Below are 13195 nucleotides of genomic sequence, written 5' to 3'. Positions count from 1 at the left end.
GTTTTAGTTTTAAATTATTTTATTATATTTAAGTTTAATTTGAAAGGCTTTTGTACCTTTCCTTTGTTGGGCAATTTTATTTTGCCTTTGCCATCTTCAATATAAGGTATTGTGCTATGATTCCTCCATTTTTTGAAGTTTCAAATTATAATAATTAGTGTTTACATTCTTCTTGTTAAAATGTTTGAAATGAATAAAACTATTGAAATAAAAAAAAAAAAAAGACCGTACCCTTTTATGTAATGATGTTTACTTTGAATTTATATTAGTTCACACAAACACTCCATCCATGCTTTTGTTCCGGCCCTCTGGTCCAGTTTAAGAACCCATTGTGGCCCTCGAGTCAAAAAGTTTGCCCACCCCTGGTTTAGGCCCACAGGGATTGGGCCTAAACTGGCAGTCGGACATCCCCCAAGGGGTCCCAGATTAGAGAGGGTGCAGGCCGGGCTGAGGTATACCCCTCTGCCCCCATGCACACATTTCGTGCACCGGGCCTCTAGTTGTTTTATAATCACAACAAATGAGTATAGTGAATACCCTGTACAAAACAACACAATAAAGGTTCAAGATCAAGGTGTTCCTTAAGGCAAGGCTGAAGATTTCAGTCTCTGGTATTTGGAATTTAGGCTGCAATCCTTATTTTTGGATGGATCACTGTGTATGTAGTACAGTCCATGCTTTTAACCAGATTTGAACAGAAGAATGGCCACTTGGCCCAGGTAGAAGTAGATGAAGTGTTTGGTTTCATGTGTCACGTAACCATCGAAGTTCCTCCTCACCATGCAGTGCCAGGTGGGGTTGTACTTCTTGTCAAACTCCCTCTTAATATGGGCCGCAGTATCCTTTTCTGTGTTATATTTCTCCAATGCCTGAGTAGCAGCACGTTTCACGGAGTCCTGTTGCATCTCCTCCGACATATCGGCATTTTTTATCACTGCCTTTCAGTCGCACATGGTTACAGTGGAACAGTGGCTGGCCAACTGCAACAGTCTCCTGCGGGAGGGGCTGGCGAGGCTCAGACCCAGCTAGAGAAGCCATCACTACCGAAGCCGTGGCAATCTAACTACAAAGGAATTCTTATTCCTAGTGTGGACCTTTGACACAGTTTCTTAGGTTTGTTTCTCTGATGGGATCAGGAGTTGCTTAGAGTAGACAAGTTGTGTCTGTCCCGGGGGCCTCTTCTATCCATATCTCCCAAGACATAAGTTGATGTTGCAATAACCATAACTCTGAGGGCATATAAGCTTTTGAATAAAAATAAGATATATGTACAAGTAGCACTGTCATTCAGATTATTTACATTTTCTCTTTTACTCGTGTTAGGGTGAACTAGCATACTTTGTTGATGTGTAGATACAAAAATAAGTTTAAAAACTTTCTCTCTTTGGCACTAGTCTACTGTAGAAAGTGTCAGGGGGATGTTTTATCTTTTGTTAAGTCTTTGAGAATCTGAAGAGGCTGGTTTGCCTTGTCTCCTCTGCTCACCCAGTCACAGCTGCACCAGGATGACATGCCGGGGCCTCTGCCATCTCTGCCGAGAGAGGCCCCTGCCTTGTGAGACCCCATACTGCATGGTTAGCAGGTGAAGGCTGCAGGCTGCAGGCTCTATCCCACACGAAAGTACTTTCCTGTGTTCTGTTAGCAGGAAGCCTCTAGAAATAATTGCAGTTTGGAAAAACAGGAAGTGAGACATTTTATTTTATTTAAAAAATATTTTTATTGATTTTTAGAGAGAAAAGGAAGGGAAAGTGAGAGAGAGAGAGAGACTGAGAGAGCAAAACATCTATCAGCTACCTCCTGCACACCCTCTACCAGGGATGGAGCCCGCAACCCGGACATGCCCTGACTGGGAATCATACCAACAATCTTTTGGTGCCCGGGACAATTACCAGCCAACTGAGCTACATCGGCTAGGGCAGGAAATGAGACATTTACAGTATTCTGCTGAGGACTCTTATTCCATAACTGTTGCTGTTTTAAAATCTCTGGCATGGGTTCTGTAGGTTTGCACCCATGTGACCAATAAAACCTTTAGAATTCATTACCTTTGCAAGTAGACCTGTGTCCCCATGCAAAGGCATGCTTTTCTTACAACCAAACATGAGACCCTAATTCTCACAGAAGAGCATAGGAGTGGCTGATCTTGAGTGTGTGTTTAGCTTCATCGCTCATCTCTGATGGTCTGAGTATGGCTTCTCCAGGCAGCCCTCCTGGGATCTTTTGCTTCCCCTCAGACCAATGGGTTTCTGTCCTAGAGGATGCCCAGCAGCTGGGCCACTGCACTACCAGCCCCCAGGGCTGGGCTGAGCTGTGCTGTTGGCATTTCCAGCATCTAGCACAGTGTCTGCCACTGCAGGGAGCAAGTTGGACATTCTTGCAGGGGTTCATCCCCCTAGTCTAGGTAGACTTCTGCATTCCTAGGTGATTTTTCTGAATCCTTCCAACCTGATTCTTTGCTGAATATTAAACACTAGAGGCCCAGTGTATGAATTCATGCGCTGATGGGGTCCAGCGGGCCCATCCCGATGGGAGCCCATTGGGTGGGGCCAGCCGTGGGGTCTAATGCTGGATTTCCCCCAGCTGGATCTAATTATACTTTAAGGATGGCCAAAAGAAAACCCACAGCAGAACTGTTTTGCATTTCACATGCCATGAGATGAAGTTGTTTATGTGTTGTTTGCAAAAGTATATCAAGATGGATGATAGCCCTTTAATGATTTTTGCATTCTTCCCAGGGTTCTGCCCTCAGTTTCCCAATATGATCTTCATGTCTTTTTGTTTAAAAGTTTTTCTGTTTTTTTTTTTTTTTTTTTTTTTTTTTTTTAAAATATATTTTTTATTGATATTTCACAGAGAGGAAGGGAGAGGGATAGAGAGCTAGAAACATCGATGAGAGAGAAACATCGATCAGCTGCCTCCTGCACACCTCCCACTGAGGATGTGCCCGCAACCAAGGTACATGCCCTTGACCGGAATCGAACCCGGGACCCTTCAGTCCACAGGCCGACGCTCTATCCACTGAGCCAAACCGGTTTCGGCAGTTTTTCTGTTTTTGAATGTGCCTACCCTTTGCTGTTGCTCTTGGCAGCCTGTGGGTCCTCTTCGTCACCCCTTTTATTTATTTACTTTTTTTTACAAACATGAGGAAAAATTTTAGTATGTTCAATAGCAACATGCCTGTTAACATTTGTATGAATTCTACTCCGAAAACCACATACTTGACATACAAAGAAGTTTTTACATTTGTCAAAAGTAATTTTGCTCAGGAGACTCTACTGTCCATGCTCTCCATTGTTATATTTGTCACCTAACTCTTTTAATTTACATGCATGTTCATTTACCACATGGCTATGCAAGTCTTCTGGATCATTTGTTTCATGTTCACAGAACTGACACAAGTACTGTTCACAAAGTTCACATTTATAGAGGCCACTGCTATTAGCTCTCAGCAAAGGCCATTTCTGCTGGGCAGTCACATTCAGAGCTTGGCTCTTATCAAGAATTTTGCAAAGTTTAGCTGGTGGCTCTTCATCAGTTTGGTCTTGGAGACTCTCAGAGGAATTGTTTTCTGTCTCTAAATCGTAATCTTCAGAAATTGCATGCACTTCTGCAGCAATTGGAACATCTTCAGCAGTGTGAACTTCTATAGGACTCTCCTCTTGAGTTTGTTGGTTGAGTGATTCAGGTGAGTCACACTCCTCATCACAAATTTCAACATGGGCAGATTTTTCTGTAGAAAAGGCAGTGTGGTCTAGAATTCTAAGTATGGGACTGGGAACCAGATAGTTCTGATTTCTGTTTCTGGTCTTGACTTCGTCTGTAAATTTTGGCAAATCATTCGATGTCCCTGTATCAGAATCATCATCTTTGTTGTCAAAATATTTTAAGTCTGGTTGCCTCATAGAATAGACACTGTAACAATGATCAGAAAAAATTCCACTGAATCCATCTGCAATTCTGCTTATTCCAGAGGAATCTGAATAACGAGAAGGGTGTAAAGTCTTCCTTTTTCCTTTTTTAGGGTATTCATTCATATCTTTTCAATAGGTATAGTTCTTAATATGGAAGTGAGGAAAATTGAATTACAGCCAAGTTTTCATTGATGGTAAAAAGTACAAAATATATGTTAGGCCGTGGCCAGCTTTGCTCAGTGTTTAGACTAATGGCTAGCAGATGAAGGGTCTTGGGTTCAATTCCCAGTCAATGGCATGTACCCATCTCCGGGCCCGCGGGTCAGCCGGGTCGTAGGTCGTAGCTCCCAGGCGGCGACGGGGATGGCTGGAGGGGCCGCACAGCCCCGCCCGCAGGCACAGGGTGGTGGGCAGTGCCGTTCAGGCCCTGGTGCTCCGCCGGGCCGGCCCTGCTCCCTCCCACACGCCCCACACCTTGCTCGCCAGGCCCAAGGCCCAGCTCCGCGACCACACTCCTCGCTCACCTAATCTGCAAGTCACCACAATTTCACAAAATCCTCACCCAGCCTCTGTACATTCCTCAGCAAAGAGCCGCCATCCCATTAATGCTTAGGTTGCCTTTTTGGCTAATTTGGAAGGTCTCCTGGGGCTGTGGGCCATGGAGGGAGAATTCCACACATTGGCTGCAGTATTAGCAGAGCCCTCTGGAGACTCTGGTTGGGGAAAAAAGGGACTGATAATTATTTTCTTGTGCTTTCACTAAATGTATATGAACCAGGGAGCCAAGCAGTGATTTCGGGGTGTTGGGGCTGCTTGGGGGGTGGGACTGGCTGGGGCGAGGGGCCGCGGGGTGGGGGAGGGGCCGCAGTCGTTCAGATTGTTCTGGTCATTCTGCCATTTGGTTGCTGGGCTTTTATTATATAGAATAAAACTCAGGTGTGCAGTTCTTATGGCTTTGCTGTTTTTTACTTGTTGGTGTTGCCCTGAAAAGTCTCATGTGGAGTATTGTTTTAGTGGATCAGTATTTCTTAAAAATACATGACCATCTATCTATCTATCTATCTATCTATCTATCTATCTATCTATCTATCCATCCATCCATCCATCCATCCATCCATCCATCCATCCATCCATCCATCCATCCATCCATCTATCTATCTATATGGCTAATATGCTAAGTGTGCGATTGGTCACTATGACATGCATTGACCACCAGGGGGCAGACGCTCAATGCAAGAGCTGCAGTGACTTGGCAGCAGCGGTTCTCAGGTGATGCACCCCAAAACCAGAGAGGAAGGAGCCCGATTCCTTGTGGGGCAGTGCGATTCCACCTTCAGCCGTGGGTTATGTTGTTGCTGGGGCACTGTTGGCCCTGAATATGGTTTATGGCATACTTGTGTTTGCGTTCCACACCCTGTACAACAGCAACTTTGCAGAGCGCCCTCTTGTGTTCCGGGACCCTTGTGTGTGGGGGGGATATTGGAGAGCCGGTTTTGGCCCGATCCCCGCAGGCAGGGCCAAGGGACCCCACCTGTGGGAGGGACCCCGCTCACTCCGAAGACACTGGGAGGGACCACGGGAAATTGGCTCCAGGGCATGTCCGGCCCATCTTGCCCAATCCTGCCCCACTGGCCAGCTTCTAATTAATTTCCTTTCAATGTGCACAAATCTGTGCACCATGTCACTAGTATATTTCATGTTAACTTGATGTAGAACACACTTTGGAAAACTATATCTCAGCATATTGTCATTTCCAGGAACTCAACACAAGTTTCTTAGTGACGTATATTAGAATCTCATGTCTTTCATGATGTAATTCACTTAACCATCTAGTTAATTTGAATCTCTGTGTGTTGTGTTTTATTGTCTTAAGGCAAGATATAGCCAGATAGGCTTCAACATTACTGTCCTAGTTTTATAACTAGTTTCTCTAGGAGCTGGGAGGGAGATGATTTTTGTCTTTTCATTTTCACTGTTCTTTCTGTACTTTTACATAGATTCTAGGTTTTTTTTTTTCCTGAAAAATAGAGTTTGAGACTTAACACTTCACTAATAAGATGAAAATCTGTTACCAAGTGGGTCCCCTTGAAATCTGTGCTGCATCGGAGCTCCTTGATGTAAGCTCTGTTTAGGCTTTCATCATGGATTGTTAGAAAGGAAAAACATGCACATGTCTTTTTCTTTTTTGATGTGTTACATTTACTTTTACTCTGTATTATGAAATCTCTTTATTATAAAGGGAATTTTTCCATAACAGGACTTACTTGTGTAACTGTGGCTGTTATTATTTGACTGGCTTAGCTGTTAGTGACCCAAAGTGTACCAATTTATATGAAAAGTAACTATAGATACGTTATATAACTGTCTCCTTAATAGCAGTAATGAGAAACTGTAGTGTGTACTGTCTTGGAAATAATAGAAATGTTTAATGGGGAAATTTGGGAATGTCCCAGATGCCTGGAATTCTCCAGCTGTTAGCAGTTTATTTCTTATACTAGTGGCCCGGTGCATGAAATTCGTGCACATTAAAAGGGGATTAGTTAGAGGAAATATTTTAATATTGGTGTTTGCCCTTTCTCTATAATAGAAGTGTCAGAGATGAAAGAAAATTAGTAAAATGTATATAAAAATCTTCCTCCTGTCAGAGTCTGGGGTGCACCATGGGACCTAGAGTCAAGTCCCTGCCCACCCGTGTGCGCTTCAAAATTGCGTGAGACCCAGACCCGGCCGCCGCACCCCTCCATTGGGCTAGATCCAGACCCGGCTGGTCACACCCTTGTCAAGTCCCGTTGGGCGGGGGGCTCAGCCTCAGGTCCCCTGGTCTGGCGCCGGGAGGTGGGTGCAGCCTCAGGTCCCCCGTGAAGCCCCGCCGGGTGGGGGATGCGAACTCAGGTTCCCCCAGTCTGGTGCCAGGATGGGGGGTGTGGCCTGAGGTCCCCTATCAAGCCCCACTGGGCAGGGGGTGTGGCCTGAGGTACCCCAGCCTGGCACTGGGGTGGGGCAGCAGCCTGAGGTCCCCCGGCTGAGCACCGGGGTGGGGGGCACACCTTGAGGTCCACCGTCAAGCCCCGCCAGGTGGGGGGCCGCAGCCTCAGGTCCCCTGGCCCAGTGCTGGGGCGGCGGGCACGGCCTGAGGTGCCCCATCAAGCCCCGCTGGGCAGGGGGTGCGGACTCAGGTCCCCCGGCCTGGCACCAAGGTGGAGGGCGTGTCCTGAGGTCCCCTGGCCTGGCACCAGGGCGGGGAGTGTGGCCTGAGGTCCCCCGTCAAGCTCTGCCAGGTGGGGGGCGAGGCCTGAGTCCCCTGTCAAGCCCCACAGGGGTGGGGCGGGGGGGGGGGGCGGGCGCAGCCTCAGGTTCCTGGTGATTGCTCGTTAAGGGAACTTGGCCTCCGCTGTGTGTGCAGCCATCTTGTGTTACGGAAACCCTGCCTCCGCTGTGGGCGCAGCCATCTTTTTGGCGGAGGTACGGTCAGTTTGCATATTACCTCTTTATTATATAGGATGTTTCTGTCCTCATCTTCAAAAGCTAGGGCTAAAATCCTGTGGTTTCATCTGAAATAAGCCAAACCCATATATAGTCATTATTTTCACCTGATGCCATTCTTTAGTAAGTGAGCTATTTGAAGAAGTCTAGTTGGGTAGCCTGCCTGCCCCTTTGCTGTGTATTGGTACGTGCTCTTCCGGGGAGGGACTCCATACACAGGTCATTCCAGGACTATTGCCCTGGGGGCTGTAGATGCACAGACATTTTTTCAAGAACCTCTTGCTATGATAAAATTATTTTTAGGTTAAATCCAGTTAACTGCCCTTTGAAAGGAGTGTGAGACATTCCCATTTAAATTGTTTTCTAATAGGAGGACCCAGATTCTTTTTTTTTTTTGCATTTTAATTTCTTTATTGGTTAAGGTATTACATATTTGTCCTCATCCCCCCATTACCTTCCCAAACCCCTCCACCCCTACTCATACCCTCACCCCCCTGTTGTCTGTGTCCACTGGTTAGGCTTATATGCATGCATACAAGTCCTTGGGTTGATTTCTCCCCCTTACCCCCACCCTCCCCTACCTTCCCTCAGAGGGTTGACAGTCTGATCGATGCTTCCCTGTCTCTGGATCTGTTTTTTTTTTTTTTTTTAAATATATTTTATTGATATTTCACAGAGAGGAAGGGAGAGGGATAGAGAGCTAGAAACATTGATGAGAGAGAAACATCGATCAGCTGCCTCCTGCACACCTCCCACTGGGGATGTGCCCGCAACCAAGGTACATGCCCTTGACCGGAATCGAACCTGGGACCCTCCAGTCCGCAGGCCGATGCTCTATCCACTGAGCCAAACCAGTTTCGGCTGGATCTGTTTTTGATCATTAGTTTATGTTGTTCATTATTTCCCATAGATGAGTGAGATCATGTGATATTCATCTTTCTCTGACTGGCTTATTTCACTTAGCATAATGCTCTCCAGTTCCATCCATGTTGTTGCAAATTGTAGGAATTCCTTCTTTTTTAGCACAGCGTAGTATTCCATTGTGTAGATGTACCACAGTTTTTTAATCCACTCATCTGCTAATGGGCACTTGGGCTGTTTCCAAATCTTAGCTATGGTAAATTGTGCTGCTATGAACATAGGGGTGCATATATCCTTTCTGATTGATGTTTCTAGCTTCCTGGGATATATTCCTAGAAGTGGGATTACTGGGTCAAATGGGAGTTCCATTTTTAGTTTTTTGAGGAAACTCCATACTGTTCTCCACAGTGGCTGCACCAGTCTGCATTCCCACCAGCAGTGCACGAGGGTTCCTTTTTCTCCGCATCCTCTCCAACATTTGTCGTTTATTGATTTGTTGATGATAGTCGTTCTGACAGTTGTGAGATGGTACCACATTGTCGTTTTGATGTGCATTTCTCAGATAATCAGTGACTTTGAGCATGTTTTCATATGTCTCTTGGCCTTCCTTTTGTCTTCTTTCGAAAAGTTTCTATTTAGGTCCATTGCCCATTTCTTTCTTTTTTTTTTTTTTTTAAATATATTTTATTGATATTTTACAGAGAGGAAGGGAGAGGGATAGAAAGTCAGAAACATCGATGAGAGAGAAACATCGATCAGCTGCCTCCTGCACACCCCCCACTGGGGATGTGCCCGCAACCAAGGTACATGCCCTTGACCGGAATCGAACCCGGGACCCTTGAGTCCGCAGGCCGACGCTCTATCCACTGAGCCAAACCGGCTTCGGCTCTTTTTTTTTTTTTTTTTTTTTTAATATTTTATTGATATTTCACAGAGAGGAAGGGAGAAGGATAGAGAGCTAGAAACATCGATGAGAGAGAAACATCGATCAGCTGCCTCCTGCACACACACCTCCCACTGGGGATGTGCCCGCAACCAAGGTACATGCCCTTGACCGGAATCGAACCCGGGACCCTTCAGTCCACAGGCCGACGCTCTATCCACTGAGCCAAACCGGTTTTGGCCATTGCCCATTTCTTGATTGGATTGTTTATCTTCCTTTTATTGAGTTGTATGAGTTCCCTGTAGATGTTGGAGATTAAATCCTTATCAGTGATAACATTGGCAAATATTTTTTCCCATGAAGTGGTCTTTCTTGTTGTTTTGTTGATGGTTTCTTTTGCTGTGCAAAAGCTTTTTATTTTGATGTAGTCCCATTTCTTTATTTTCTCTTTAGCTTCCGTTGCCCTAGGGGCAGTATCAGTGAAGAAGTTCTTTCGGCATATGTCTGAGATTTCTCTGCCTGCGGATTCCTCTAGTATTTTTATGGTTTCCCTTCTTATGTTTAAGTCCTGTATCCATTTTGAGTTAATTTTTGTGTATGGTGTAAGTTGGTGGTCTAGTTTCATTTATTTGCATGTATCTGTCCAATTTTCTCAACACCATTTATTGAAGAGACTGTCTTGACTCCATTGTATGTTCATGCCTCCTTTGTCAAATATTAATTGCGCATATTGGTTTGGGTCGATATCTGGATTCTCTATTCTATTCCATCGATCTATATGTCTGTTCTTGTGCCAGTACCAGGCTGTTTTGAGAACAGTGGCTTTGTAATACAGCTTGATATCTGGTATTGAGATCCCACCTACTTTGTTCTTCTTTCTCAGGATTGCTGTGGCTATTTGAGGTCTTCTTTTATTCCAAATGAAGTTTTGGAGAGTTCTTTCTAGGTCTGTGAAATATGCCATCGGTATTTTAATGGGGAGTGTATTGAATCTATAGATTGCTTTGGGTAGTATGGACATTTTGATGATGTTGATTCTACTAATCCATGAACATGGTATGTTCTTCCATCTGTTTACGTCTTCCTCTATCTCTTTTTTTCAGTGTCCTGTAGTTTTCCACATATAGGTCTTTTACCTCCTTAGTTAAGTTTATTCCTAGCTATCTTAATTATTTTGGTGCGATGGTAAATGGGATTGCTTTTTTAGTCTCTCTGTAAGTTCACTATTGGTGTATAGAAATGCCATAGATTTCTTGGCGTTAATTTTGTATCCTGCTACATTGCCGAATTCATTTATTAAGTCTAATAATTTTTTATTTTTATTTTATTGTTTAAAATATTACATATATTAATACATATATCTTCTTTTATTCCCCCATTGACCTTCCCCCAGCCTCCCCTACCCCCTGTTGCATGCCCTCATCCCACCCCCCCAGTGTCTTGTGTCCATTGGTGTGCTTATATGCATGCATACAAATTCTTTGGTTGATCTATTTCCCTCCCTCCCCAACACTCCCCAGCCTTCCCACTGTAATTTGACAGTCTGTTCGGTGCTTTACTGCCTCTGTATCTATCTTTTTGTTCATCAGGTTATAATGTTCTTTATTTTCCATAAATGAGTGAGATCATTTGCTATTTTTCTTTCATTGCCTGGCTTATTGCACTTAACATAATGCACTCCAGGTCCATCCATGCTGCTGCAAATGGTAAGAATTCCTTCTTTTTTATAGCAGCGTAGTATTCCGTTGTGTAGATGTACCATAGTTTTCTAATCCCCTCATCTGCTGATGGGCATTTAGGCTGTTTCCAAATCTTAGCTATGGTGAATTGTGCTGCTATGAACATAGGGGTGCATATATCCTTTCTGATTGGTGTTTCTAGTTTCTTGGGATATAATCCTAGAAGTGGGATTACTGGGTCAAATGGGAGCTCCATTTTTAGTTTTTTGAGGAAACTCCATACTGTTCTCCACAGTGGCTGCACCAGTCTGCATTCCCACCAGCAGTGCACAGGGTTACTTTTTCTCCGCATCCTCGCCAGCACTTGTTGTTTGTTGATTTGTTGATGGTTGCCATTTTGACAGGCATTGTCGTTTTGATTTGCATCTCTCGGATAATTAGTGACTTAGAGCATGTTTTCATAAGTCTCTTGGCCTTCTATCTTCTTTCGAAAAGATTCTATTTAGGTCTGTTGCCCATTTTTTTAATTGGATAATTTATCTTCCTTTTATTAAGTTGTATAAGTTCCCTATAGATGTTGGAGATTAAACCTTTATCAGTGATAACATTGGCAAATATGTTCTCCCATACAGTGGGCTTTCTTGTTGTTTTGTTGATTGTTTCTTTTGCTGTGCAAAAGCTTTTTATTTTGATGTAGTACCATTTGTTTATTTTCTCTTTAGCTTCCGTTGCCCTAGGGGCAGTATCGGTGAAGAAATTGCTTCGGCATATGTCTGAGATTTCTCTGCCTGCGGATTCCTCTAGTATTTTTATGGTTTCCCTTCTTATGTTTAAGTCCTGTATCCATTTTGAGTTAATTTTTGTGTATGGTGTAAGTTGGTGGTCTAGTTTCATTTATTTGCATGTATCTGTCCAATTTTCTCAACACCATTTATTGAAGAGACTGTCTTGACTCCATTGTATGTTCATGACTCTTTTGTCAAATATTGAGTATAGTGGTTTGGGTCAATATCTGGATTCTCTGTTCTATTCCATTGGTCTATATAACTGTTCTTGTGCCAGTACCAGGCTGTTTTGAGAACAGTGGCTTTGTAATACAGCTTGATATCTGGTATTGAGATCCCACCTACTTTGTTCTTCTTTCTCAGGATTGCTGTGGCTATTCGAGGTCTTCTTTTATTCCAAATGAATTTTTGGAGAGTTCTTTCTAGGTCTGTGAAATATGCCATCGGTATTTTAATGGGGAGTGCATTGAATCTATAGATTGCTTTGGGTAGTATGGACATTTTAATGATGTTGATTCTACTAATCCATGAACATGGTATGTTCTTCCATCTGTTTACGTCTTCCTCTATCTCTTTTTTCAGTGTCCTGTAGTTTTCTGCGTATAGGTCTTTTACCTCCTTAGTTAAGTTTATTCCAAGGTATCTTAATTTTTTTGGTGCGATGGTAAATGGGATTGCTTTTTTAATCTCTCTTTCTGTAAGTTCACTATTGGTGTATAGAAATGCCATAGATTTCTTGGCGTTAATTTTTTAACCTGCTACATTGCTGAATTCATTTATTAAGTCTATTTGTTTTTTGATGGAGTCTTTCGGGTTTTTTATGTACAATATCATGTCATCTGCAAATAAGGACAGCTTTACTTCTCCTTTTCCAATTTGGATGCCTTTTATTTCTTTTTGTCTAATTGCAATGGCTAATACTTCCAGTACTGTGTCGAACAGGAGTGGTGAGTGTGGGCATCCCTATCTTGTTCCTGTTCTTAGGGGAAGGTCTAATAATTTTTTGATGGAGTCTTTAGGGTTTTCCATGTACAGTATCATGTTTTCTGCGAATAAGGACAGTTTTACTTCTTCTTTTCCAATTTGGATGCCTTTTATTTCTTCTTGTCTCATAGCAGGAGTGGTAAAAGAGGGCATCACTGTCTTGTTCCTGTTTTTAGGGGAGATGGCTTTAGTTTTTGTCCATTGAGTATGATGCTGGCTGGGGTTTGTCATATATGGCTTTTATGATGTTGAGGTATGATCCTTCTATTCCCACCTTGCTGAGAGTTTTTATCAAGAAAGGGTGTTGGATTTTGTCAAATGCTTTTTCTGTGTCAGTTGATAAGACTGTGTGATTTTTCTCCCTCAATTTGTTTATGTGATGTATCACGTTTATTGATTTGCGGATATTGTACCATCCTTGCATCCCTGGTATAAATCCTGCTTGTTCATGGTGTATGGTCTTTCTGATGTACTGCTGGATCAGATTTGCTAGAATTTTGTCGAGGATTTTGGCATCTATGTTCATGAGGGATATTGGCCTGTAATTCTCTTTCATTGTGTTGTCTTTATCTGGTTTTGGTATTAGGGTGGTGCTGGCTTCATAGAAGG

At 43.4% G+C, this 13195-nt stretch overlaps 2 protein-coding genes and 1 pseudogene across 5 annotated transcripts in view; 1 reads left to right on the top strand and 2 right to left on the bottom strand.

Annotated features, from left to right (window-relative positions):
- WDR37 (WD repeat domain 37) overlaps positions 1-13195 on the top strand; it is an 89635-nt gene that overhangs the window by 57161 nt on the left and 19279 nt on the right. The window lies entirely within an intron of this gene.
- LOC308250478 (dynein light chain 1, cytoplasmic-like) lies at positions 681-953 on the bottom strand (annotated as a pseudogene). Its single transcript has one exon. The product of its transcript is annotated as a dynein light chain 1, cytoplasmic-like (transcript).
- LOC308255596 (zinc finger protein 639-like) lies at positions 3273-4034 on the bottom strand (the record flags this gene model as incomplete). Its single annotated transcript, XM_080683290.1, has 1 exon — positions 3273-4034. The coding sequence occupies one exon, from the start codon at positions 4032-4034 to the stop codon at positions 3273-3275; it is 762 nt and encodes a 253-aa protein (XP_080539416.1).

Source organism: Plecotus auritus (genome assembly GCF_963455305.1).
Source record: "Plecotus auritus genome assembly, chromosome: 1".
NCBI classification, from domain to species: Eukaryota; Metazoa; Chordata; class Mammalia; order Chiroptera; family Vespertilionidae; genus Plecotus; species Plecotus auritus.
The sequence above is the reverse complement of the archived record's forward strand: the minus strand, read 5'-3'. Positions and strand labels throughout refer to the sequence as shown.